The sequence below is a fragment of the Cucurbita moschata genome, unplaced genomic scaffold (genome assembly GCF_002738365.1).
Source record: "Cucurbita moschata cultivar Rifu unplaced genomic scaffold, Cmos_1.0 Cmo_Scf00023, whole genome shotgun sequence".
Taxonomy (NCBI): domain Eukaryota; kingdom Viridiplantae; phylum Streptophyta; class Magnoliopsida; order Cucurbitales; family Cucurbitaceae; genus Cucurbita; species Cucurbita moschata.
Window position 1 is genome coordinate 3,021,243 of NW_019268539.1, and position 24,105 is coordinate 3,045,347.

At 36.4% G+C, this 24,105-nt stretch overlaps 4 protein-coding genes and 1 non-coding gene across 8 annotated transcripts; 3 read left to right on the forward strand and 2 right to left on the reverse strand.

Annotated features, from left to right (window-relative positions):
- The first annotated feature begins 692 nt into the window (after positions 1 to 692).
- Positions 693 to 13,202, forward strand: LOC111459951 (ethylene-responsive transcription factor 1B-like). Its single transcript, XM_023103014.1, has 2 exons — positions 693 to 698; positions 12,328 to 13,202. The coding sequence occupies exon 2, from the start codon at positions 12,389 to 12,391 to the stop codon at positions 13,070 to 13,072; it is 684 nt and encodes a 227-aa protein (XP_022958782.1). The 5' UTR covers positions 693 to 698; positions 12,328 to 12,388; the 3' UTR covers positions 13,073 to 13,202.
- Positions 3,535 to 3,956, forward strand: LOC111459958 (ethylene-responsive transcription factor ERF098-like). The gene has a single exon (XM_023103024.1). The coding sequence runs from the start codon at positions 3,535 to 3,537 to the stop codon at positions 3,916 to 3,918; it is 384 nt and encodes a 127-aa protein (XP_022958792.1). The 3' UTR covers positions 3,919 to 3,956.
- Positions 13,203 to 14,910: 1,708 nt separating the features above from the next.
- LOC111459943 (probable inorganic phosphate transporter 1-3) lies at positions 14,911 to 17,137 on the forward strand. Its single transcript, XM_023102996.1, has 2 exons — positions 14,911 to 14,981; positions 15,315 to 17,137. The coding sequence occupies exon 2, from the start codon at positions 15,381 to 15,383 to the stop codon at positions 16,968 to 16,970; it is 1,590 nt and encodes a 529-aa protein (XP_022958764.1). The 5' UTR covers positions 14,911 to 14,981; positions 15,315 to 15,380; the 3' UTR covers positions 16,971 to 17,137.
- TRNAR-UCU lies at positions 16,999 to 17,071 on the reverse strand. Its single transcript has one exon. It is a non-coding gene; the product is annotated as a tRNA-Arg (tRNA).
- A 684-nt stretch (positions 17,138 to 17,821) lies between the features above and the next one.
- LOC111459940 (cryptochrome-1) lies at positions 17,822 to 23,533 on the reverse strand. Of its 4 annotated transcripts, none has more exons than XM_023102993.1 (6): positions 23,366 to 23,533; positions 22,300 to 22,729; positions 21,105 to 21,326; positions 20,120 to 20,826; positions 18,470 to 19,118; positions 17,822 to 18,089 (listed from the first exon to the last, which is right to left on the reverse strand). In XM_023102993.1, exons 2-5 carry the CDS (start codon positions 22,607 to 22,609, stop codon positions 18,489 to 18,491), a joined length of 1,869 nt encoding a protein of 622 aa, XP_022958761.1. In that variant the 5' UTR covers positions 22,610 to 22,729; positions 23,366 to 23,533; the 3' UTR covers positions 17,822 to 18,089; positions 18,470 to 18,488. The 4 variants fall into 4 exon arrangements, with proteins under 4 accessions (XP_022958761.1, XP_022958759.1, XP_022958760.1 ...); XM_023102991.1 differs by lacking the exon at positions 23,366 to 23,533 and adding an exon at positions 22,891 to 23,317; XM_023102992.1 differs by lacking the exon at positions 23,366 to 23,533 and adding an exon at positions 22,859 to 23,317.
- Positions 23,534 to 24,105: the final 572 nt, after the last annotated feature.

Consider the following 24,105-nt stretch of genomic DNA (forward strand, 5'->3'; position numbering starts at 1 on the left):
TATTAAATATATTTTAATGTTTTTTTTTTCAAAAAAAATTGAAAGTAGGTAAATTATTGTAGATAATAATTGGTTGAGACCAAAATTATGGGTATGTGCCCCAAAATTGGGGGCAATATTCTGTAGTTGGAACCACTACAACATCCACTCCAAGCTGGTCTTATAATTCACCTACAAGATTCTTCTTGCTGTCTCCTAATGTCTTTTTTTCCTTCATCTTTACAACATTTTTTAATGTTTAGTTTTTTATATATAAGAAATTAGCGTTATATGAATCATGACATGAATCATGACAGTATCGAGACACAATACTCTAGTTACACGTTTAACTTTGGAAAAATTAATATTGCATCAAATGCAATAAGTAAGCATTTCGACGCTACGAATGGATAGTCATGAAGACATGTCATTGAGAGGGAGATTCATGGTATCGAGCCAGCCTTGATTGGACAGTAGCATCTCAACGCTGTGCTTGAATACTCTTTGTTAGTCTATTTTCTAAAACTGTACGATTCTATAAATATTAAACTAACTATAAAATTAATACATTTTTAGGCTTAGAAATGGTCGAGTATCTCATTTGAAAGGGAAATTTTAATTCTATAAATATTAGTTGGCTTAAGCTAAATGTAAATAGAAAAAAAGAAATGAAAATTTGAAAATTGAAATAAAAAATGTGAAACATGGCACATGGGGAGGTGGCAGCAGCTATTTAAGGGCACTTTACTTGGGAAATGAGTATGTCAGAAGAAGATGGAAAAATCCTTAAAAATTATTTCTGACAACCTTTTGTATATATTTGACATTTAACCCTTTTATCTTTATTTTATTTTTATTTTTAAACCAAACTACGTCTGTACTAACAATATGCATTTTCATTTTCGGTAGCTCAATCATAAGAACTCCATAGAGATAATGTGCATTTTTATTTTCGGTAGCTTAGTCATAAGAACTCCATAGTTAAGCGTGTTTTGCTTGGAGTAATTTTTTTTAATGTGAGTGAAGACAAATCATCCGGGAAGAACTTGGGTTGGTTTGTAGGGATAATTTTCAGTCTTAGAAGCAAAGAGGAAGTAAGTGATCATGTCGCATGGGAATGCCAAAACCATTAGGTGCCGAATTCGGGGGTCGTTACAACTACGGATAGTCTTCACTTTTAGAAATGAAGAGTAAGTAACGTGGTCAAGTCGAATGAGAATGTCGGGATCGTCGAATTTGGATTCTGAATCCTGGGCATCGATCGTTACAATTAGGAATAGTCTTCACTTTTGAAAGTGAAGAGTAAGTAACGTGATCACGTTGGAGGGAAATGTCAGGACCATCAGATACCGAATTTGGATTCTGAATTTTAGATATGAGTCAGTAGCAACTAGACTGAGTTAAAAGGGTATTTTTGGAATTATTTATTTAATAATGCATGAAATATGAAAAGAGTCAAAGATTGGATTGTGAGGGGTGGCATAATATTCAATGGGCTGACTAAGTCTAGTTTGAACGGGCAGGCCAGAACCCAAGGTTTCTTTTCGCACCAGCACGTGCGCCTGTTCGGTCGTCACGTGCTACCACGAGAAATTTCATTTACTATATCACTGGTCAAAGTCTACTCATTCCCATTTGACTGACAGTTAGCGTTACAAAAATTCAAACATTTCTATTTGTTTATTATAAAATATTCGCCGACAATGTCCGGATGGGCTGAGCTTAGTCAACACAAAGCCCAATCTCATTTACATGCTTCTTTCTTTTTTATTTTTCCGAGGTCGGGTTTCGAACTTCCAACATTTTGCTCGAGACTATAGCGTTTTAGCTGTAGACTCAGACGAACGTTTCTATATGAGGGTCTTCTCATAATATATAAGAGCCACCGTGATCGTAACCTATCTATCTCGACTACCTTACAGGTGAAAACAACTCGAGTCTCATCTCTCTAATCATTGATAAAATCTTACATATTCCTAATCTCTTTTGTCATATCAATAGTGAGTACATTCATCGTAGTTAGAAGCTTCCATCCCATATCAAAGTTGTAATCGAAATTGTCACTATCGTGAACAGAGAACTTAGTGATTTATAGAGAGTATCTCACCGTTCTTAGAACTTTTTGGAGGTTGCACGATTCAACTGTTGATGATTGTTGGGAGAGAGTCCAGGAATGATCATGAGTTTATAAGTAAGGAATACATCTTCATTGGCATGAGACCTTTTGGAGAAGCCCAAGTCACGAGAGTTTATACTCAAAGTGGACAATATCATACTATTGTGGAGAGTCGTGATTCCTAAGAACAACTACGGACATACATGTCGTAAAAAATAGAAGAAAAAGATAACATACTCAAATGAAAAAGAAAAGAGAGAGAGCAAGTGGCATTTGCACGTGAGAAAGTTGATACAAAAAAATGGAACCGAAACTTCCTTTCACTTTTGCATTAAAAAAAAGGGGAATCAAAGACTTTCTAATAATTCAGAGCCTTCTAGAAATACCACTTCAACAACAATGGTTTTCTTTTATTTATTAATTTTTCGGTTATGCCATTATCAATTCTAGGTAACTCTTGGACGGGCTAATTTAGCCTTTCAGTTCTTCTCGTTATACCATTACCAATCGTGGGTAACCCTCGGATTGACTAATTTAGTCTTTGAGCTCTTCTAGTTACACCATTACCAATCGTGAGTAACTTCTAGCCTGACTTATTTAGCCTTTGATCAAACATTGTGTTAGGAACCACGACCCTCCACACTAATGAAGATAGTATTCCTTACATATAAACGCGCGGTCTTCCTCTTAATCAGTGAACGTGAGACTCCTCTTCCACAATCCTCGCACACATTGAACTCAACAGAAAATATTGACCCAATTCAAACACGATTTTGATTTTCTTCATCTTGAAGCCAAGGAAGTACACGAACAATAATGAACAAAACGACAATCAAACATATTTGAAGAATTGGACATGGTCCAAACGTTTGAATTTTCTTCCAAACCCTAGTCAAATGTTTGATGTCTCTCACCATTTTCCTTATTTCCATTGAATTTCATCCCCTTTTGATATTCTTAAATTAAAGAAACAAAAAAAGAAAAGAAGACAGAACCGAATCTAGCTCCTTAAAAAAGAACAAGAAAACAAAAACAAAACAAAACCCCTTCAATTAATCGAATGAAGATGCCATGTTTCTGGTCCCTCTAGCCCTATAATTTATAACAAAGAATCTAAACTTCCATTCAAAACAGAATCTAAGTGAAAAAGATAGAGAGAAGAAGCAGCAAATCGTTTGGCTTTCAAAGCATTCCCAAATTAAATAACCCAACTCAAAATTAAACCTCAAAATTATGTCCTTTTTTTCTCTCAAACCCACCTTCTTGACCAATCCCAGATACATTGGAGACAGCCCATGATCTCTTTACACTTGAAGAACCTTCTAACACACGTGTTAATATCTATTATTCGTTTGTTTTTGTTTAGATTTCCTTTTGGCTGCTTTTTGTTTTAAGGTCTCGTGTATAAAAAGGGTTACTTCCCAATTGGACCATGCAAAATGGACGAGGAACCGAGATCCGGTACTGATCAGGGTGGCGAGGTACGATACCGTGGCGTTCGGCGTCGACCATGGGGGAAATTTGCGGCGGAGATTCGTGACTCTTCGAGGAATGGAGCTAGGGTTTGGCTTGGAACTTTCAACACGGCGGAGGAGGCCGCTCGAGCCTATGATCGAGCTGCCTATGTCATGCGTGGTCATTTGGCTGTCCTGAATTTCCCTGATGAGTATCCTTCTCTTGGTGGAAGCTCTTCTGGTTCTTCTTCGTCGGCTTCGGCGTCGAGGCGCCAAGGCTCGGGAGGACGCCATGTGATTGAATTGGAATGTCTGGACGATAAGGTGCTCGAGGAGCTTCTTGAGTATGAGGAGAAAAGGAAGAAGTGAATTTCACATATGGAATGAAATATGGTAACCTAATTGATTGGGGCATTTGTGAATCAATAATTGTGTTGTAATTTCCCCAATTCTTGGTCTATGTTATATGGATGTTTTAACCTTGATTAACTATTTTTGTTCTTCTTTTGTGCATTTGTAATAAAATTCATCTCATAATTTCAATATGGGTGGATTTTTAAGGATCAAAGTTATGTTATGCAATTAATTAGTATTCTCGAGGTGCAAGATGTACTCGTTTTTAATATTTTGTTTGTATCTGTTAAGGTCAGAAATTCAAATCTTTCATATGATACTCGTTGAGAGTACATATCTGAATTATACTCAAGTTGATTCTTAAAGTTGAATTGAGCTTCTGTTTGAAGGGTGTATTATTACTTGGAAATTGAAATTGAAATTCATAGTCTCATAGAAGTGATTGAGATGTATTGATTAACATTGTTTGGGGTGAGATCTTACATCGATTGGAGAGTGGAATGAAGCATTCCTTATAAGGGTGTGGAAACCTCTCCCTAGTAGGCGTGTTTTAAAACCGTGAGGTTGATGGTGATACGTAACAGGCCAAAGCGGACTACTAGTTGTGGGCTTGGGCTATTAGATTCGGGTTGACCATCATTTATAGGTAGTCGATCTTTCGGATCAATCACACTATTAAGTTTAAATAGTGTACAAAAATTTTGTCATATTTTAATCGATTGAGAATGTTATGTAAAAAAAATTCATAATCCACCGATTGAAGTTTCACGAGGTTGCAATGACCCTCTTAGAAATTCTAATATCTTGGTCTAGATTATTAAAGATGATAACTTAATCGGTTGAGTATTGTTGAAGCTGATTATTTAATCTTTTCTTAGTATCCCTAATCTCCTTTCACCCGAAGCTGCTGTAATTTGGACTCGATCATGCTATATTCATGAAAATCGAAAATTAGTAGCTACCGTTTTATCGACTCAATTTTTGCGTTTAAAAAATCTTATCTATATGTGTGTGAAAATTAAAAAATCTTCAAATTTCTCGTCCTTGCGAACTCGCACATGTCAATATTAATTATTTCCCCCTTTTTCAAAATCTAAATAAATTTGTTTTGATTTTTTAGGGTTTGGGTCATTGTGGACAATCTTGTCGGCCCATTATGGGCAATTGTGTCAAAATCAATGAAATATATATATATATATATATACGCCAATTTAAATTTCACAATTGAAATATTATATTATAAGATTAATTCTATTAAAAAATAGATCTGTTGGAATAATATAATATAATAAAGACATTATATCGTGACCAAAAGATATGAAATACGAATTTTAATTCAAGTAATAATGTTTTTTTTTTCTTAAATTTATTACATAAACACTCCGTGAGATCCTACATTAGTTACCGAGAGAAACGAAATATTTTTTTTATAAGTGTGTGAAAACCTTTTACTAGCAAATACAGTTTTAAATTGTGAGGCTGACAATGATACATAATGGGTCAAAACAGACAATATTTACTTACAGTGGATTTAGATTTTTACGCACTTTATCCTACTTGACCCTACTTGAGCATTAATTTACTTCCCATTATAATTAATTTATATTTGATATAAAAATTTAATGAAAATTTTAGCTAAAAAAGAAAAAAAAAAGAATATTAAACTAAAAATTATAATAGAAAAGATAAAAAATAGAAAGTAAAATAGAGTTTAAAACATTTGAAAAGAAAAAGAATAGTAATTAAAGTCCACAGTATAAATTAATTGAACCTGAATCATAGAAAAGGGAATAAATAAATGGTTTATTTATTTATTTATTTATTTAATTTGGTCGCACTATGTTATGCACTTGACCCACTTGTCCCTTTTAAAAAACATGCTTCGTTACTAAAATAGCATTTATCACATTCTTTGTATTATTATTATTATTATTTATTTGTTTTTTTTTTCTCCACTCCACTAATTCAACACGTGGAATTAATAATCCAATCATTGCCCTAAAAAACACTACATCTAAATTAATAACCTAATTATTTTCGGTAGTGTTCGAGGTTGAGCGATCGCTCACTCTCTAGCTGGAAATAGTGGTTTAGAAGCTTCCTCCCGCTCGCAAGCAAGGCAACATCACCACTTTTTTCCATAATGGACTTCTGTAAATTCTTGAACCTCCGACCGATAAAATCTCCATGCATGCGTTCTTTCTTTCCACGTCTCGTCTTTTTATTTTTCATTTTTTGTTCATTTTTGTTTGGACTCCACCTTAGCGCCTGATATGAACTAAGACATCTCAATCATGTAATATGAACTTTAACGAAAATGTGAAGAAAAAAAAATTGTTCGAATCACCGTCAGTTTATTTATTCTTGGATGGTTACAAATTTTAGGTGGATGATAATCTAGAGTTACGATGTTTCATTAATTTTTGTTATTAATACATGTTTCCATAAGCCCACCACTAGCAGATATTGCTCTCTTTGGGTTTTCCCTTTAACACTTTCTCTCAAGGTTTTTAAAACTCGTCTGTTAGGGAGAGATTTTCACACCCTTGTAAAGAATGTTTCGTTCCCTTCTCCAATCGATGTGGATCTCATAATAGGTTATAGATTCTAACAGCAATATCTACTGACGGTGGACTTAAACTGTTACATCTCCTATACCATTATTATTATTATTAAGCACAACCAGCGATGTATGAAGATTTAAACTCGAACTTAGAAACAAGAGTACGTATTAATTACAAACCGACCCAAAACCCTAATTCTCCATTCACATGTTCAAATAAAACCATGATTAAAAAAGAATGCATCCAAGTCATTGAATATATATTTATTTATTTTTACATTGGTTCAATTAACTTAATTCTATAAAGGTGAATATTGAGATTCATGTACCTTATTATTTGAAGACAAAGAAAATAAAAAACAAAATCTAGCTAAGATTTAGGAGTCATATCATAGTATATATTCCACATCACTTTCCTTTTACTAATTCTTTTTTATGGCTTAATAACTTTGATTAATTTATATTTGGTTCATTTAATTAGGTTATTTGTGTGATGGAGGGATGTGGGTCCATGAGGGGCATTTTAAAACCACTGGGGGCTTTGGAATGGGCACCTACCGAAAGTATTTACGAGTAAATTTCAATTTAAATACCTCATAAATAAGAGGTATACGAATGAATCGAGACCACAGTCAAATGAGAGTGTGATCTTGTTGATACCGACTAAGAAAAACTTACAAGAATTGGAAGTCACTGCTTATACTAACAAGTACACCTTCTTTTTCAGTGGCTCAATTATAGAAACTTCATGGTTAAACGTGTTTTACTTGAAGCAATTCTACGTTGGATAATCTCTTGGAAATTTTCCTGTGATATATGTGAGTAAAGACAAAACACGGTAGAAGAACTCGTACTGGTCTGTAAGGATAGTTTTCACTCTTAAGAAGTGAAGAGTAAGTACCGTGATTATGTCGTAGGAGATGCAAAAAAATGTAGGGGTCAATTTCGAATAACTCAATTTTGACTTTTTAATTGGCCATAATCGCAATTACACTCATTTAGAACATCATAAAAAATTAATTTTTATATACTCGTCGTATCGAAATGATGTTGTAAATAATGTTACGAGAAATTTCATTAATCAAAATTTTTTTTTTTTTTGAACAATTTCAAAGTTTGGAAATTATAATAAAAATTAAAACTTTAATTTGATTAAGTGGAATTAGACGTAACCCAATCGTAATTCTTTTGTAAGAAATTAAATTATATTATCCATTTTGGGTGCCAACCTTATGTCAAAAATTTTGGGTCAATCTCATTTTGAAAGAAGTCATTTTTTCAAGCCTACCAAATCCATTCTCTTTTTACCTTTTTGTTAGTCAAACGAAGTCACCAATCAACTATTGCTAGTAAAATCATTCCATCACCGACGATCAACGCTCTAAGTGATAGAACAATGAAATTGAATACGAACGAGTGAAGAAGACGACTATCAAATTACAGACATTCAACTAAAGAAACACTAATAAAACCCTAAACACAGTTCCAACAAATAGTTTGAGCATACTATACTGTTATACAGGGGATTGTGAGATCGCACATTGGATGGAGAAGAGAACGAAACATTTCTTATAAGGGTGTGGAAACCTCACTTTAGTAGACGCATTTTAAAACTGTGAGGTTGACAGCGATACGTAGCAAGCCAAAGTGAACAATATCTACTAGCGGTAGGACTGTTACAAAAGGTATCCGAGTCAGATATGGGCGGTGTGCCAACGAGAACGATGGGTCCCCAAGGGGGGTGGATTGTGAGATCCCACATTGGTTAGAGAAAGAAACGAAGTATTCTTTACAAGGGTATGAAAACTTCTCTCTAGTAGACACGTTTTATGACTGTGAGACCAACGGTAATACGTATAACGATACTAGAAAAATTATTAGGGTTTCTAGGATGTTAATTTGAGATTGTGAATCTAAATCTCGATCTCATAAGTCATTTAACAAGTGTGAACTTGAAAGCACAGAAGGAGGTTTATCGAAATATGAAGATTTTAAGATACACACGGATCAGTTATATAATAGTATCCGAAGCATTTAAGTTAGGTAGGTTGAAGACGTGGGAAAAAGCAAGAGAAAAGCATAGTGCAAATAAACTGAATCTGCCCATCTACTTTGTATCAATATACATCATCACTTGCCTAACAATAAAAAGTCAGACAAAAAAAAAAAACCAATAATTTCATCCTTAATTTTCCCAATTTGATGAACTTGCTTGTCTCTACACTATATTTTTAAAAAATATATATACAATTTGATATTTAATTTTAAAGAACAAAAATTAAAAATTTTGGAAACTTATGAACATTAAATTATTATCCAATAAATTCAAAAGTAAAAAATAAAAAGTTGACTGGTCAAGATGAGAATTTTCATTACATGTATTTATTAGGTTGGTGGCTATATTTATTTTATTCACTAAAAGAATATTTGAATAAATAAATAAATATTAGGTCACATGTGATTCAAGAAATTATATATATTTTTTATAATATATAGTTTTTTTCCTTTTAATTTTTGGCTTTTCCACCCACCACAAAAACAAAACACCATATTTGATTGTTCAAATCAAGAAATTATCCCACAATTTCCTTTTTCATTAATTAAGTAATTAATAGAAGAGTAAAAGCAAAGTCCAATTTTACTCTTTTAATTAATTTTTTTTAATTTTTTTAATTTTTTATAGATATGATATCTGCTAGCGGGCTTTGAGCCCTTGTAAATAGTATCAGAGCCAGACACCGAGCCTCCAAAAAGAATAGATTGTGAGATCTTACATCAATTGGAAAGGAGAACAAAGCAATACGTAACGAGCTCAATAACAGACATTTTAATATGAATGCATTGAGGATCCAAATGAGATATATATTTTAATTTCCTGAGTATTGGGTGTCATTTTCTCACACATAAAGATATGACGTGGCACCAAAGAGGAGAGAGAAACTATAGTTTTGTGATTTTGTCTCCTCCCAAGGGAAAATGAAGCAAGAAATGCTGACATGTTAAAAGAAGTTTCCTCAAAACAATTCCAATCCCATTTTCAAGACTACTTTGAAACCCTAAAAATTTCAACTCATTGCCACGTTGGCTATCCACGTAGTCTCTTTATATATATATATATATATATATATATATAATTATTTTTATTTTCTTATTTAATCATTGGAATAATCCTCCAAATGTCAAAAAAAAAAATATATATTAAGAATAGACTAATCTCTAACAATTTTGATGACTAATTATAAATACTCTAATTATGATTAGATGGCTACCAACCTTTAAATTATTGATAATTTTAAATATCATTGGGTAAATATTTTATTTTTTTTGACAAATACTTACCAAAAATATATATATATATATATATATATATATATATATATATATATCAATGAGTAGATTATTTTCTTTTGGAGGTCGGGATTTTTTTTAAAAAAAAATTCTTGACGTAGAACTACTCGTTAAAAGAGGAAAACAGAAGATAAAGTATTAAAACACTCTTGTTAGTAAATCTAAGATTTGTGAAAGAGACGCAGAAAGAGAAGCATCAGATATCCATTTGAGAGATGCTCTTCCACTGTTTGTAGATTTGAATGGTCGTTTTCGACCTCTCGCTTTCTTCTTAGAGGGCATGCGAGTTAGAAGATAAAAAGACAGGAAATTCTTGAAGGGGGGCTGTATTTGGATAATAAAGTCTACCCATTTGAAGAATTTTCAAATGTGATTAGAAAGAAGAATGATTTTGAAGAGAAATTAGGGTTCTAGAAGAGGGTTTGTTTTGTTTTTTTGGTATGAACACTTTGAAGGGTTAATCTTTTTATTTGGGTTATGCTTTTAGGTATCAATAATGGATATCTAGGCAGCAATTCTTGATTATTTGTGTACTCATTTTACATGAAACCACCAATTTTTTGCTACACATAAAGTAGGATAAGAGACGTGAGGAATATTGCAATTGGTAAATCATCTCTCTCTCTCTACAATTATTTCAAATTTTCCTTATTGACAATGAAAGCAAGCAAGTATGCTAATATATGCGGTTCTCCTAATCGTATAATCTCGTTGATTCAGCATACATTCAATTAATTAGTTAAGAAAGGTTTGTTTTTGTCCTTGAGGTTTCCACACTCTTATAAGGAATGTTTCGTTTCCCTCTCCAACTGACGTAGGATTTCACAATTCATCCCCCTTAGAGGCCTAGCGCCTAACACATTGCTCAGTGTCTAGCTCTGATACCATTTATAATAGCTCAAGCCCATCGCTATCGCTAGTAGATATTGTCCGCTTTGACCCGTTACGTATCATTGTTAGCCTCATGAATTGTGAGAGAGAGGTGAACAAATCATTCTTTATTAAGGTGTGGAAACCTCTCCCTAGTAGATGTGTTTCAAAACTGTGAGGCTGACGAGATACGTAATGGGTCAAAGTAGACAGTTGGAGAGGGGAACAAAGCATTCCTTGTAAGGGCGTGGGAATCTCTCCCTAATAGATGCGTTTTAAAACCGTGAGGCTTATAATGATACGTAATAGACCAAAGCAGACAATATCTATTAGCAGTGGACTTGAGGGGTTACATCTCCCTAGTCATGAGACTAGCCTAAGTGAACCCCAACACATAGGTTGGTCGAGACTGACTAGACCCAGTGGAGCCTAAAACACACTCTGAACTTGGTCTTATTGTCTAGGTCAACCGAATCGAATCACACCAAATTAGTTATGATTTAGTTTAAGCTCGATGTATACTATAATACCCTTTTTTCAATAAACTCGTGCAGATCCTATGCTGGATTTATGGGGATCGAACTCTATCTCGAGAACTCGATTTATAACGAGATAGAGAGGGGGGGAGGGGGTTCTAGAAAGTTGGAATGTGTGTTTCAGTTGAGGATCACATGCTCCCTCTCAACCGTCACTTAAAAAGAATTTCCCCATCCAAACAACTATTGGTCTACATGAACTGAACACAAAACGCCACGTCATCCCCAACCAATCACACGTGTACAACGAATCTAAGAAGGAAAACAAAAAGTCATCAGCTGACGTCATCATTTTCCTTTCTTCCACTTTGACTTGGTCACTACCCCTTAATTTCTTTTCAAACCTCCCTATTGACCACGTTTTCCAATTACCCTTCTATGCTTTGTTTCTTGGTGTATTTCCGAAGAAATCCCATTTTTTCATTAATATTAAAAGTAAATGATATTTGACATAAATTTTGAAAATATCGTTGGAAATTAAAAACGAAATACGCTCAATGACTTGAAGGTATGTCGAGATAACAGGTTGATGGGTCTATCGTAGAGCTGTTTGACATCTCGAGGCTGACCCATCACATCTTAAATTTGAAGAAATTTTAAAGGTTTAGTTGTTTCCAATCCTGTAGATCAAAATAGTAGTGTCAGATCCCACATTCATTTGAGAGTAACAAAGCATTTCTCGGAGTGTGAAAATCTCTCCCTAGTATATCTATGCAGTGGTACATAATGTGCCAAAACGGATAAAACCAGACACCAAGCAATGTCCCATCGAAGACGTTAGCCCCCAAGGAGAGTGGATCTTAAGGGGGTGGATGCCCCATGTCTTAATGAGAACACTACATCCCCAAAGAGGATGAATCAGGAGTGGATACTCGGTGTCCCAACAAGGACATGAGCCTTCAAGGAAGGTAGATGCACGGTGTCCCAATGAGACTGTTGGACCTAAAGAGGATGACCCAGAGAGGTGGATTGTGAGATCGAGGTGGATTGTGAGATCTATCGAGTAATTATATATTTTAGAGTTTTTTTTTTCTTTTTGTTTCCAATTTCTCAGCCATTTGTATTTATTTAAAGCAATGGAGCCATCTCCCTGTCCGAAAGAAACAGAGTAGCCGCCGCCTCCTTTCATGAATCACAATTCCCCTTCATCATTTCTTCCAAAATTTCAATGAATTCTTCGTTCTTTCAATTCCAAAACGCCGATTTCTCGCCGGAATCTTCCTTCGGCTCCTTCGAATCGCTGCAATGGGAAGGTTTCCAAATCAACGACAGCTCTCTGCCCTTCAACGAGAATGATTCCGGCGAAATGCTCCTTCACAGCTTAATCTCCGAAGCTGCCGGATATCCACCGGAGATTGCCCTCCGGCAGGCTCCGATCAAAGACGAGGAAGTCGATTCCCTCGGAGAAGAAGAACCCCACAAGCGAAAATCCTACAGAGGAGTCCGCCGGCGGCCATGGGGAAAATTCGCGGCGGAAATACGGGACTCGACCCGAAATGGGGCTCGGGTTTGGCTCGGAACATTCGACAGCGCCGAGGCGGCTGCTTTAGCCTATGATCAAGCTGCTTTTTCAATGAGGGGTTCCGCCGCCGTTCTTAATTTTCCAGTGGAAAGAGTTCAGGAATCGCTGAAGGAGATGGAGATGATAAACTCCAGTGAAAACGGCGGCGACGGCGGATCTCCGGTGGTGGCGCTGAAGAGAAAACACTCGATGAGGAAGAAATTCACAAGGAGAAAGAGCAAAGAAAGAGATGGGAGTGGAAAGATTGTGAATAATGTGGTTGTTTTGGAAGATCTTGGGCCTGATTATTTGGAAGAACTTCTAGAGTCGTCGGAGAATCTCAGGCCATAGTCAATTTTTAGCAGAAGAACATCATAAATTTTGGTTGATTCATTAAAAACAAACACCTCCCTCATCAACATTATCAATATTACGCTCATTTATTAATAGAGTTTTCAAGATTTTGTATAGTTTTTCTGGGCTTTTTCAAGAAAGAGAAAATAAAAATCTTTCGAGTTTTTTTTTTTGTTATTAATGTGTGTGTGTATATATATATATATATATATATATATTTCTTATTATTTAAAGAAAAGAAAAATATTGTCGGGTACCAATTATACGGGTAACGGATCATTTTAATTTATTTTATTCCACTTAATTTATTGGTCTTGGGCCTTAGCTCAGCCCAGTTGAATGAATTGGGCTAATCAGCCCAGAGTCATGCTGGCCCAAAGCCTTTTCAATATATATATATATATATATACTTCTTTTTTTTTTTCTAAAATAATAAAATTGCTTTAACTTTTCATCTTATAGAGAAGTATTGAAAGTTTCGATAATACCTTTAAATCTTAAAAAAAAAATTAAATACTCTTATAATAGATCCCATCAGGGCCTATAATATGTCATAATTCTGAGAAATCTTGCTACGAAGCCATCCAACATTGGCACTTTGGACAATACCATTGGAATAAGCGGTCCATTTAAAGCAGATAGGCTCTCGTTTTCATGCGGCCATTTGAAACAAGTACGTTCATGAACCATTCTTCATTGGGTTATTGGAGTGAGGAACGAAACATTTCTCATTAGAGTGTGTAACCTCTCCCTAATAGATGTATTTTTAAAATCGTGAGGTTGACGACAATACGTAACATGCTAAAATAGCAATATCTATTAGTTGTGGGCTTGAACTGTTACCGCTGTGCATAGAATATTGGATGTCTCACCCACAAACAACCTAGGAAACATAGTTGAAAAAAAAAAATTATTTTTTTAAGACTTATCTTGACTTTTTGAAGTCAACTTCTAGGTTGCTTGAACGTTCAAATATACCATTAAATCATTCATTCTAGGCATCTTAATTCCATTGAAAATTTAGGATTGACCAAGTCAAAGTCAATTAACGTTGGATTGTACTCGTTTTCCCTTAGCTCGCTCTCGAATACTCTCCCTCTCTCCACTTGTCTTCTCCCTCTCATGTCTCTATTAATCCCTTCCGATTTTCCTTCAAGTTTGCTCACTCGTCTTCCTCTCCCTCACCTTCAATCTCTGATCAAGAATTATCAGTATTTCTCCCTCACAATCGCACTGTCGTGATCTTCCTATCACGTCACGAAAGAAAATACAAACTATTCTCTTTTGTTGTTTTGTTTTTGTTGAATATAGAAGTAGAAGGACATTTCACTCAAGCAATGACGAACAAGTGTCGTGTGTAAATATTAACTTCTCGTTGTTTTTGTTGTCCCCTTGATTTGTTTTTTATTTTTTGTTTGATTGTATGGAAAAAAAATTAATATATTTAATCAAATTTTATATAATATAGTAATTACAATAATTAAAAGACATGTCCGGTGAATAATTGTATTGTTTTCTATTATGAATACGTTTGTTGACCTGATATCAGCAGCATATCAACATCATATCAATATCGAGACTTCAATTCCACAATACATCAATTTATATATGGACAAAATATGGTTCTAAAAGTTATTTAAATTAATAATTAAATGATTTATATTTTCAATAATCTTTTGTATTTATACAAATTGCTAATATTGAACCTCCAATTTACAATTAAGAAATAGGGATAGAAAGAGACCAAAAGAGACTTTTGATTGGTATATTCCAATAGATGCCCTCAGGGGCATTTCTGGAATTTGGACTGCTTCACTTATAAAAATAGCCGTTTTATCTTCATCTTCTTCGTCCCATCATCCAAGCTTTGTTCTCCGCCATTGTGTCATTTTTCCAGAAATTTCAGGTTCTCTTTCTTTCTCTACAGATCTTATTTTTTTTAAAAAAAATATATTTTTGAAATTGAAAATTATGGGTAATATGTAATTTGTTAGTATTTCGTTTACTTTCTTTCGGGTATTATAATTAGCTCTTAAGTTCGATAATGACGAGAATTAGTGTAACAGATATCTTCTTCACTATATATGTTCGAATCGATAAAAACGGTAAATCCTAAGAGAAATTCAATTCAAACCCTATATAGCTTTTTCTTCTTCTTTTTTTTTCGAGTGAATCTTAAAGATTTTTAAAATTCAAATTTGTTCTTTCAATTTTTCAAAATTTAAAATTTAAATTTCAGTTGACCGGAGAGGAGGAGGAGGAGGAGGAAGATTGATCGGAGATCTTCCATAGCCAAAAGCTTAAGATGAGCGAACAACTGGGAGTGCTAAGCGCACTCGATCTTGCAAAAACCCAATGGTACCATTTCACGGCAATCATCATCGCCGGAATGGGTTTCTTCACCGACGCCTACGACCTCTTCTGCATCTCCATTGTCACCAAGCTCCTTGGACGAATCTATTACCATATTCAAAACTCCCCCCGACCCGGATCTCTTCCCCCCAACGTCGCCGCCGCTGTCAACGGCGTTGCCCTCTGCGGCACCCTCGCCGGCCAACTCTTCTTCGGCTGGCTCGGCGACAAACTTGGCCGGAAAAGGGTCTACGGCATTACTCTCATTCTCATGGTCCTCTGTTCCATCGCCTCCGGCCTCTCCTTCAGCCACTCCCCTAAAGCCGTTATTTCCACCCTCTGTTTCTTCCGTTTCTGGCTCGGCTTCGGAATCGGCGGCGACTACCCTCTCTCCGCCACTATAATGTCGGAATACGCCAACAAAAAAACCCGCGGCGCATTCATCGCCGCCGTCTTCGCAATGCAGGGGTTCGGAATTTTAGCCGGAGGAATCGTTGCTTTGGTAGTCTCCGCCGCCTTCAACAACCGCTTCCCTGCACCACCCTACAGCGAAAATCCCTCCCGCCCCACAATCCCGGAGGCGGATTACGTGTGGCGAATCGTCCTAATGTTCGGCGCAATTCCGGCCGGGATAACATACTACTGGCGGATGAAAATGCCAGAGACGGCGAGATACACCGCTCTGGTGGCCCAAAACGCAAAACAAGCCGCCGCCGACATGTCAAAAGTGCTGCAAGTCCACCTCGAAGCCGAAGAAGAAAAACCCACAACCGAATCAAATCAAAATCCAAACCGTTTCGGTTTATTCTCGAAGAAATTCGCCAAACGCCATGGGCTCCACTTATTGGGGACAACCACCACCTGGTTTCTACTAGACATAGCGTTTTACAGCCAAAACCTCTTCCAAAAAGACATTTTCACCGCCATCGAATGGCTTCCACCGGCGGCGACAATGAGCGAATTAGAAGAATGTTTCAAAATCGCACGCGCACAGACACTAATTGCCCTGTGCGGGACGGTTCCGGGGTACTGGTTCACGGTGGTGTTCATCGATTACATAGGGAGATTCGTGATTCAATTGATGGGGTTCATAATGATGACGATTTTCATGTTTGCTCTGGCTTTTCCGTACAATCATTGGAAGGAGAAGCCGCACAGAATTGGGTTTGTGGTGATGTATTCGTTGACGTTTTTCTTTGCGAATTTTGGGCCGAATTCGACGACGTTTATAGTGCCGGCGGAGATATTTCCGGCGAGGTTGAGGTCGACTTGCCATGGGATATCGGCGGCGGCGGGGAAGGCAGGGGCGATAGTGGGGGCGTTTGGGTTTTTGTATGCGGCGCAGAGTAAGGATCCGGCGATGACGGAGCCGGGGTACCCGACGGGGATCGGCGTTAAGAATGCTTTGATTGTGTTGGGATGCATTAATTTCTTGGGAGCTTTGTTTACTCTGTTAGTGCCGGAATCCAAAGGCAAATCTCTGGAGGAGTTGACCGGGGAGAACCAAGGGGATGACGATGGAATTGGAACTTCCCCTGTCTGATAATTCAATAAAAGAAAAAATTAAAATCCACGCCCAGTGGGACTCGAACCCACAATCGCCTGATTAGAAGTCAGACGCCTTATCCATTAGGCCATGGGCGCTTATTTGTTTCATAGGATCCAAGTAAATTATAAATTATAAAATAAGTATCTATATTTTTCTTAGAAGTAAAACACAAGATTGAATATTTTAATCTAATTCTAAAATTTACCCTTTTTTAATCGCTATTTTATTCCCACAAATATTCTACTAAATTATGTTTTTATCGACCACGAAAATATCTATATTTTTAGTTCAACATAGTAGAAGGGAATTCGAATATTTGACTTGTTGATCGAAAGTACATATTTTATGTCAGTTGAATAAGTACACAAATACAAGTTATTATTGGATGCATCGAGTAGAATTCTAGACTCATGTTCTATCGCGTTTAAATATATTAACATAACAATAATTTAATCCCTTTCTTAAAGTTCCCTTCAAAATTAAATGTCAATTCATATGATGTTAAGATTTAATATTTGTCGCTTATAAACACACTTGTCCCTAATGAATTCATCATTCATCTATGTTTGAAGTTTTGTTGAATTTGATAACCATTTGGTTTTTAAAAATTATACTCGCTTTTTCACATTTTTGTTCCAAGTCAAATTCCAAAAACAAATATAAGTGTCAAAACTCGGTTTGAATTTTGAAAACAGTTCGAGAAAGTACATAACAAAACGAATAAATTAATAGGTGTGAATCGAGCTTAAAAACTTAATTCTCAAAGATCAAAGACCAAATAGTTATCAAATGAAGGAAATATATTGTATTTCTCGGTTTCGATGACTAAAATCAGATCCTAAGAGTAACCACATAAATTTGAATGATACATACTTCAATACCATGCCATGGTCAAGATACTCGAGGACTTGAAGGAATTACAATGGGAAACTGCACATATTTGGACAAATTTGCGAATAAAGTTGTGCACAGTTTTATGTTTTATGAGTATGTTTATATGTACAGAAAGGAGGAGGCATCTAAACTCGGTACCTTTAGAGATCAAAAAGTGTACCAAACATCAGCACGCACAAGCCAACAATGAGATGTGAAACCATTATCATTCCGAAGTTCCTGCACGAATTTAATAGAAAATATGGAGTCAAACAAGTCAGAAAAGTCGAAATCGAAGAGTAAAATCAAGTTTCAAGATAGAAGATATATGTGAGATCCCACGTCAATTGGAGAGGAGAACGAAACATTATTTATAAGAGTGTGGAAACCTCTCCTTAACAGATGCGTTTTAAAAACTTCGAGGGAAAGTCTGAAAGAAAAAGTCCAAAGAGGACAATATTTGCTAGCGGTGTGCTTGGGCTGTTACAAACATTTTAAAAACTTTGAGAGGATACCTACCCGAAAGGGAAAACCCAAAAGAAACAATATCTACTAGCGGTGGGTTTGAGCCGTTACAATTTAAAACCAATGTAAAACTACTGAAGTAATGTAGAACTCACTCTATCATTAATTGAAGTCTCATCTATCAGTAGTTCCTTCAGATGATTCTGGCAGCCCTTTTGATGAAGAACAAAACTGTGGAACAGAAAAGGAAGTTCTGCTGGTGGATGGCTTCTTAGATGATGAAGATTCAGCAGTAGAGCATAAATCTTCGTCTGGTTTCGACGTCCCAGCTTCACTTTGTACGTCGTTGCGAATATTATATTGAAATTCTCCTTTCTCTTCCATAGGCTTAGACCGTTTCCTACTCAATGGATTATCAACCTTTGAAGTTTGAATCATGGGTACCTTCTGATCATTAGAAGAATAAGTAGCACAGGTTTTTGGCTCTGCTACAACATTTGCAGTACCCAAGGATTGAATCCTATCTGCATTATCCATAACAACTTCATTTGTACCATTTGAATTTGCCCCAGCAGCTGCTTCAATTTCCCGCATTTTGATTATGGCTTCTCTCAATCGATTAGCAGCCAAGTCTAAGTCAACTATCGGTGTAGGATAGTTTAAACCTAACTCAACTCCTGAAACTTTTAGGACAGTCTGAGGTGCATCCCAAGGATGATGAATCCACTCGGTCGGCATTCGTGCTAGCTCAGGCAGCCAATGCCTAATATATTCTCCGTCTGGATCGTATTTTGAGCCTTGAATCTAAATTCAAGAATGTCGAGTTAGCATGATGAGATAAGGAAGTAGAGACTAACGTTTAACTGATAATTTTAGGTATAACAAGGCATCATAACCGATATTTTTAAAAAAAATATAAATAAAGGTACTGTAATTGGCCAGCCAATAATCTTCTTATTCCTTTAATTATGAATAAAAAACTGAACTATATATCAGTACAAGGCATCAGATATGTTATTTTAGATGCTGCTAGATTCAGATAAATGTATATTTGGAAGAATTTCAAGCATATCTCTTGTTCTATTTGTTGAGGATTGTTGGGAGGAAGTCACACATTAGCTAATTTAGGGAATGATCATGGATTTATGAGTAAAGAATACATCTTCATTCGTACGAGGTCTTTTGGAGAAGCCCAAAGCAAAGCCATGAGAGCTTATGCTCAAAGTGGACAATATCATACTATTGTGGAGAGTCGTGATTTCTACCGTGGTATCAGAGTCATGCTCTTAATTTAGTCATGTCAATAGAATCCTCAAATGTCGAACAAATAAGTTGTGAGTCTCGAAGGTGTAGTCAAAAGTGACTCAAGTGTCAAACAAAGGGTGTAATTTGTTTGAGGACTCTAGAGAAGGAGTCGAGTCTCGATTAAGAGGAGGCTATTCGAGGGCTCCATAAGGCTAGGGGAAGGCTGTGTAGTATAGTTTGTTCGGAGGGGAGGATTGTTGGGAGGGAATCCAACATTGGCTAATTTAGGGAATGATCATGGGTTTATAAATAAGAAATGCATCTCCATTGATATGAGGCCTTTTGGAGAAGCCCAAAGCAAAGCCACGGTGGAGAGTCGTGATTCCTACCCTACTGTTCTTTATTAAGTATCTACCATATGCTTCTAACATTAAGTGTAGTTCAATTGTGGCATAGCTGACAATTAGAAATTTAATCTTGAAGACATTTGAGTTCATAAAGGTAGGTTTGATCTTTGTAGTCTACTATTAGTGCTTTAAGTTTAAAGAAACTAAACATACCTGTGGATCGTCCAATCTCTCAAGTTCATGGCCGTCTGGCAAACTCCCAGAAATATATTGCCAACCAAGGATATCACTTTCCAAATCTGCATCTAAAAGAGTGTCCCAGAAATACTTCATTCCCCATTTCCAAGGAAGAAGCAAAACCTTTACTGCAAAGCTAGAAACAATCACTCTTATTCTGTTGTGTATCCATCCAGTTGCCCAAAGCTCTCTCATTCCAGCATCAACCAATGGGTAGCCAGTTCGACCCTGCCTCCAAGCTTTAAAGTTATTCTGGCTAGCATGCCAAGGGAAGAACTTCAGGCTGCTCAGCAATGATCTCTCATGGGTGAATGGAAAGTTGAAACATATATAACGGGAATACTCTCTGAGCCCTATAGCTCTGAGAAACAGATTTGTGCTTTGTTCCCCTACAGCGTTTTCCTCTCTTGCCCACAATATCTGTTTCATTCTCACTTTTTGGAAAACCTTCCAGACACTTACTTCCCCAAAATGTAGGTATGGGGACAGTAGAGATGTCGAGCTACCGCCCAGCTGTTGCCTATTTTTCGCATATTCTAGCAGATGATTTTCTACAAATTCAGCCAGAGCCTTATCAGCGTTGCTCCACCCTGGCGACCAAGCTCTTGCTAGTAATGCATTGCTAGATTTCTCTGATTCATTTTCAAGACCTAGTTCCTCAATGCAACAACTTCCCACTGATCCTGTCAAGATTAAAACAGGAGAGAAGCTCTTAAGACAATACTCTACACAGTTCTAAAAGTTTCACAGCAAGCTCCTTTGCAGTTGCATGCATATCTATACGACAAGTATTTCAGTACTATTTTGTTAATTCCAAAATTTTGTTAGAATAGCAACCTAGCTTCTCATTCTTTCTATCTATCTTCCAAAAGTACCACAAATATCAATCCTAGAAGCATCAAAGAACGTATCTTCAAGGATGAATGATTCGGAAATTACATATATACTGTCAGAAATGTACCTGCAGCATGTTGTAGTTTCCATGGAGGGAGAGTTGAAATAAATTCCTTCTGCAAAAGAAGACATTTACCCCAATAGTCCTTGAAGGTCGTAAAAGCATTCCCATTTTCATCATATACGTCCCATGGCTCATATAAAAGATCTGCATTGTAGCTCTGTACAGAAATTCCGAGTTCAACTAGTTTTTCTTTAATATTGTGGTCTCGGACAAGTGAAATGGGATCTGAGATGAAAAGATAACCATTAGTAGAATGATTTTGGTATCTCTGTAGTTTGACACAGGCACTTTCCCAAGGCAAGAAGAATTGCTTTAAAACTATTTATTCGGCCTTACATCAAGCAGAAGTTAAAACTCCTTATTTTACTAGGTCCTATTCCAAAATGTGGTTGCTTGAGAATGAAATCAACTCTTTGTTGAAGATTGTTGGGAGGGAGTCCAACATCGGATAATTAAAGGAATGGTCATGGATTTATAACTAAAAAATACATCTTCATTGGTATGAGACCTTTTGGGGAAGCCAAAAGCAAAGCCTTGAGAGCTTATGCTCAAAGTGGAAAATATCATACCATTGTGGAGGGTTGTGATTCCCAACACTCTTGTCATGGAGGATATAAAATGAGATAATTATGTTCTTACCAAGGTTCCTCTCCACCAGTTAAGTGAAAATGATTAAGTATCATGATTTGTGTATTTTATACAATATCTACCTTGAACTGATGGTGATTTATATTGTGTGTTGCTGCGAAGCCAACTGCTGACTTCATGACAAACTAATTGTTAGGTGATATGCATATTTTGAGAAATCTCTTTTCCTACATTTTATCCCCCAACCTTCCAACTGGGTAGTAATGAAGTTATCTATCCACACCAAGTTTGGTAAGGTTTGCCACTAGAAATTTACAGGAGTTTTTTCTTTTTTGTCGTAGAAAAAGCAAATATTTTGTTCACCAACACAAAGTAAGGTGCACAGGAAATTCCAAAGTAGCATGATGATCCACTACGAAACTACAACTCAGTCAGCAGCAAAGAACATTGAGCAGGACATGCCATTACAAAGTAATGACAATTCCACTACACAGAATTCCCAAGGGCAATGATACACATACTGCAATCAGTAAGTGCATTAGCATATTCCTAATTGAAAAGAGCATCAAATCTCAAGCAAGAGAAGGAAACTAGAAAGGAACATACGTACCGTAGAGACAGTTAAATGCTACTTTTGTTGCCCCAATAGCATTGATACACTCCAGAAGAGAGAAAATAGTACTCTGAGTTTTCATTAGCACGAGGTCCGAACCAAGGGATTTCAATGACTGTTTTAAATGGGCAAGTGATTGCTTCAGCCACCACCTTGATACCCGTCCAGGATAGAATTGTCCCTCCTCTTTAGGACACCATATGTACACAGGATATACAAAACCATCTCTAGCAGCAGCAGTTAAAGCAGGGTTGTCCTCAATCCTGAGGTCTCTCCGAAACCATACTATGGTCTTGTTGCAACCCATATTTGGGGAGTCAGAGCTTCCAGCATCCACTTCAGTGACAGAAAGGTTAAAGCCTTCTCAACATCTCAGAAATCTGAATCTATGTAAAGAACCACAATGATTCCATGGTCCCCCCAATTGCTGTCAACCAAATTCATAACAACCGATCAAAAATTACTCAAATCATATCACAAATCAGAAACACCACAGAAGAAGAAGCCAATTTAAAATATGAACTACAAGATTCCAGTAGAGAAATAAGCAGTAAACCGTCTGGCAACGGAAAAGGGGGCCATAACTACCCCAGATGATCAAGTTGACCACTCTCAAATTAGGACACGGTGCCAACGCCGTCTCAACAGCTTAAAACCAATCACGAGCACAATTTACAATCACAAGCTGATAGAAAGAGAGCCAGGGGAAAAATGCACAAGAACTCTTGAAGTATGATCGGAGCAGCTTCAAGAATTATAGTAGATCTGAGACAAACTTATGACTCTTCCCAACAATCGTCATACAAGAATACCATTTACCGAAACCAGGAAATATCAACACGAAATCTATACATAATCTGAAATCTATCGAGGATTCTAGCAAGATTACAACTTTTTCAGTAAGATATCAGAAACCCACTTAGCCCTACCAACCAAAAAACAAAAAAGGGGCTGAAATCTCAAGGTCATCATTTCACTTGAAGCAGATAAATAATCAATAATTAAAGAAAAACAAGAACAAAAAAGAACAGGATATAGATAAATGATCTCAAAATATACTTACGTACGATGGATTCGCCTAATCCGAAATAAACAGGGAGACTGTGAGGTTAATTAAGTGAATCACTAAATATCCTTCACGTGAGTTACTTGAAGGATCCAATTTCCTGAAGCTCACATGGTCGCTGACAATGACGGTGTTAGGAACCACTTCTTATCGTCGTATTGATTGTGAGCCCACTGGCAAAGAGATAAGGCTTGCCTCAACATGTGCCAACCACATGAGTCCAAAATGGACTTACCCCAATAGTTTTTCGGTAAACCCACCATGTTTGAGTCCTTGCATTTATACCTATTTAGGAAAGATTTGGCAGTTCGTTCACATTTGGGCCTCTCCAATTTTCTACAGTTCCTGCAAGTAGAAATGGGAATATTTAATCACAAAACAAACCGTAAAAACTTGCAGAATTCAAGCAAGAGCTTCTAGTTTTCCCCCAAAAAAAATCATAAAGAACTTGTATTGGAAGTGGAAACTACAGTTGGAAAAGTTAATAAACAGTCAATTTCACCGTACCTGTTTGAAATTTTGACAGTTCTCTACGAATTTCTTCATTCAATAAAATTAGATAACATCTGGACAAACAACCAATCAACCAATTGGTAATTCCCACATGCTGATGAACAAGGGTGGGGTGTGGCGTGTGGTGGTGTCGGCTAATTAACTTTAAAGATTGATAGAAAGCTGAAACCAAGGGTGGGGCATTAAAAACATTGATCTAATAAAGATTGATAGAAAGCTGAAAC

Coding starts and splice junctions, on each gene's coding strand:
- LOC111459940 (XM_023102993.1), bottom strand. CDS start 22,609: ATGGGTTGCAACAAGACCATAGTATGGTTTCGGAGAGACCTCAGGATT. Junction 20,827..21,104: donor GAAACTACAACATGCTGCAG/GTACATTTCTGA, acceptor TAATCTTGACAG/GATCAGTGGGAAGTTGTTGC. Junction 19,119..20,119: donor AGAGATTGGACGATCCACAG/GTATGTTTAGTT, acceptor TCTTGAATTTAG/ATTCAAGGCTCAAAATACGA.
- LOC111459943 (XM_023102996.1), top strand. CDS start 15,381: ATGAGCGAACAACTGGGAGTGCTAAGCGCACTCGATCTTGCAAAAACC.
- LOC111459951 (XM_023103014.1), top strand. CDS start 12,389: ATGAATTCTTCGTTCTTTCAATTCCAAAACGCCGATTTCTCGCCGGAA.
- LOC111459958 (XM_023103024.1), top strand. CDS start 3,535: ATGGACGAGGAACCGAGATCCGGTACTGATCAGGGTGGCGAGGTACGA.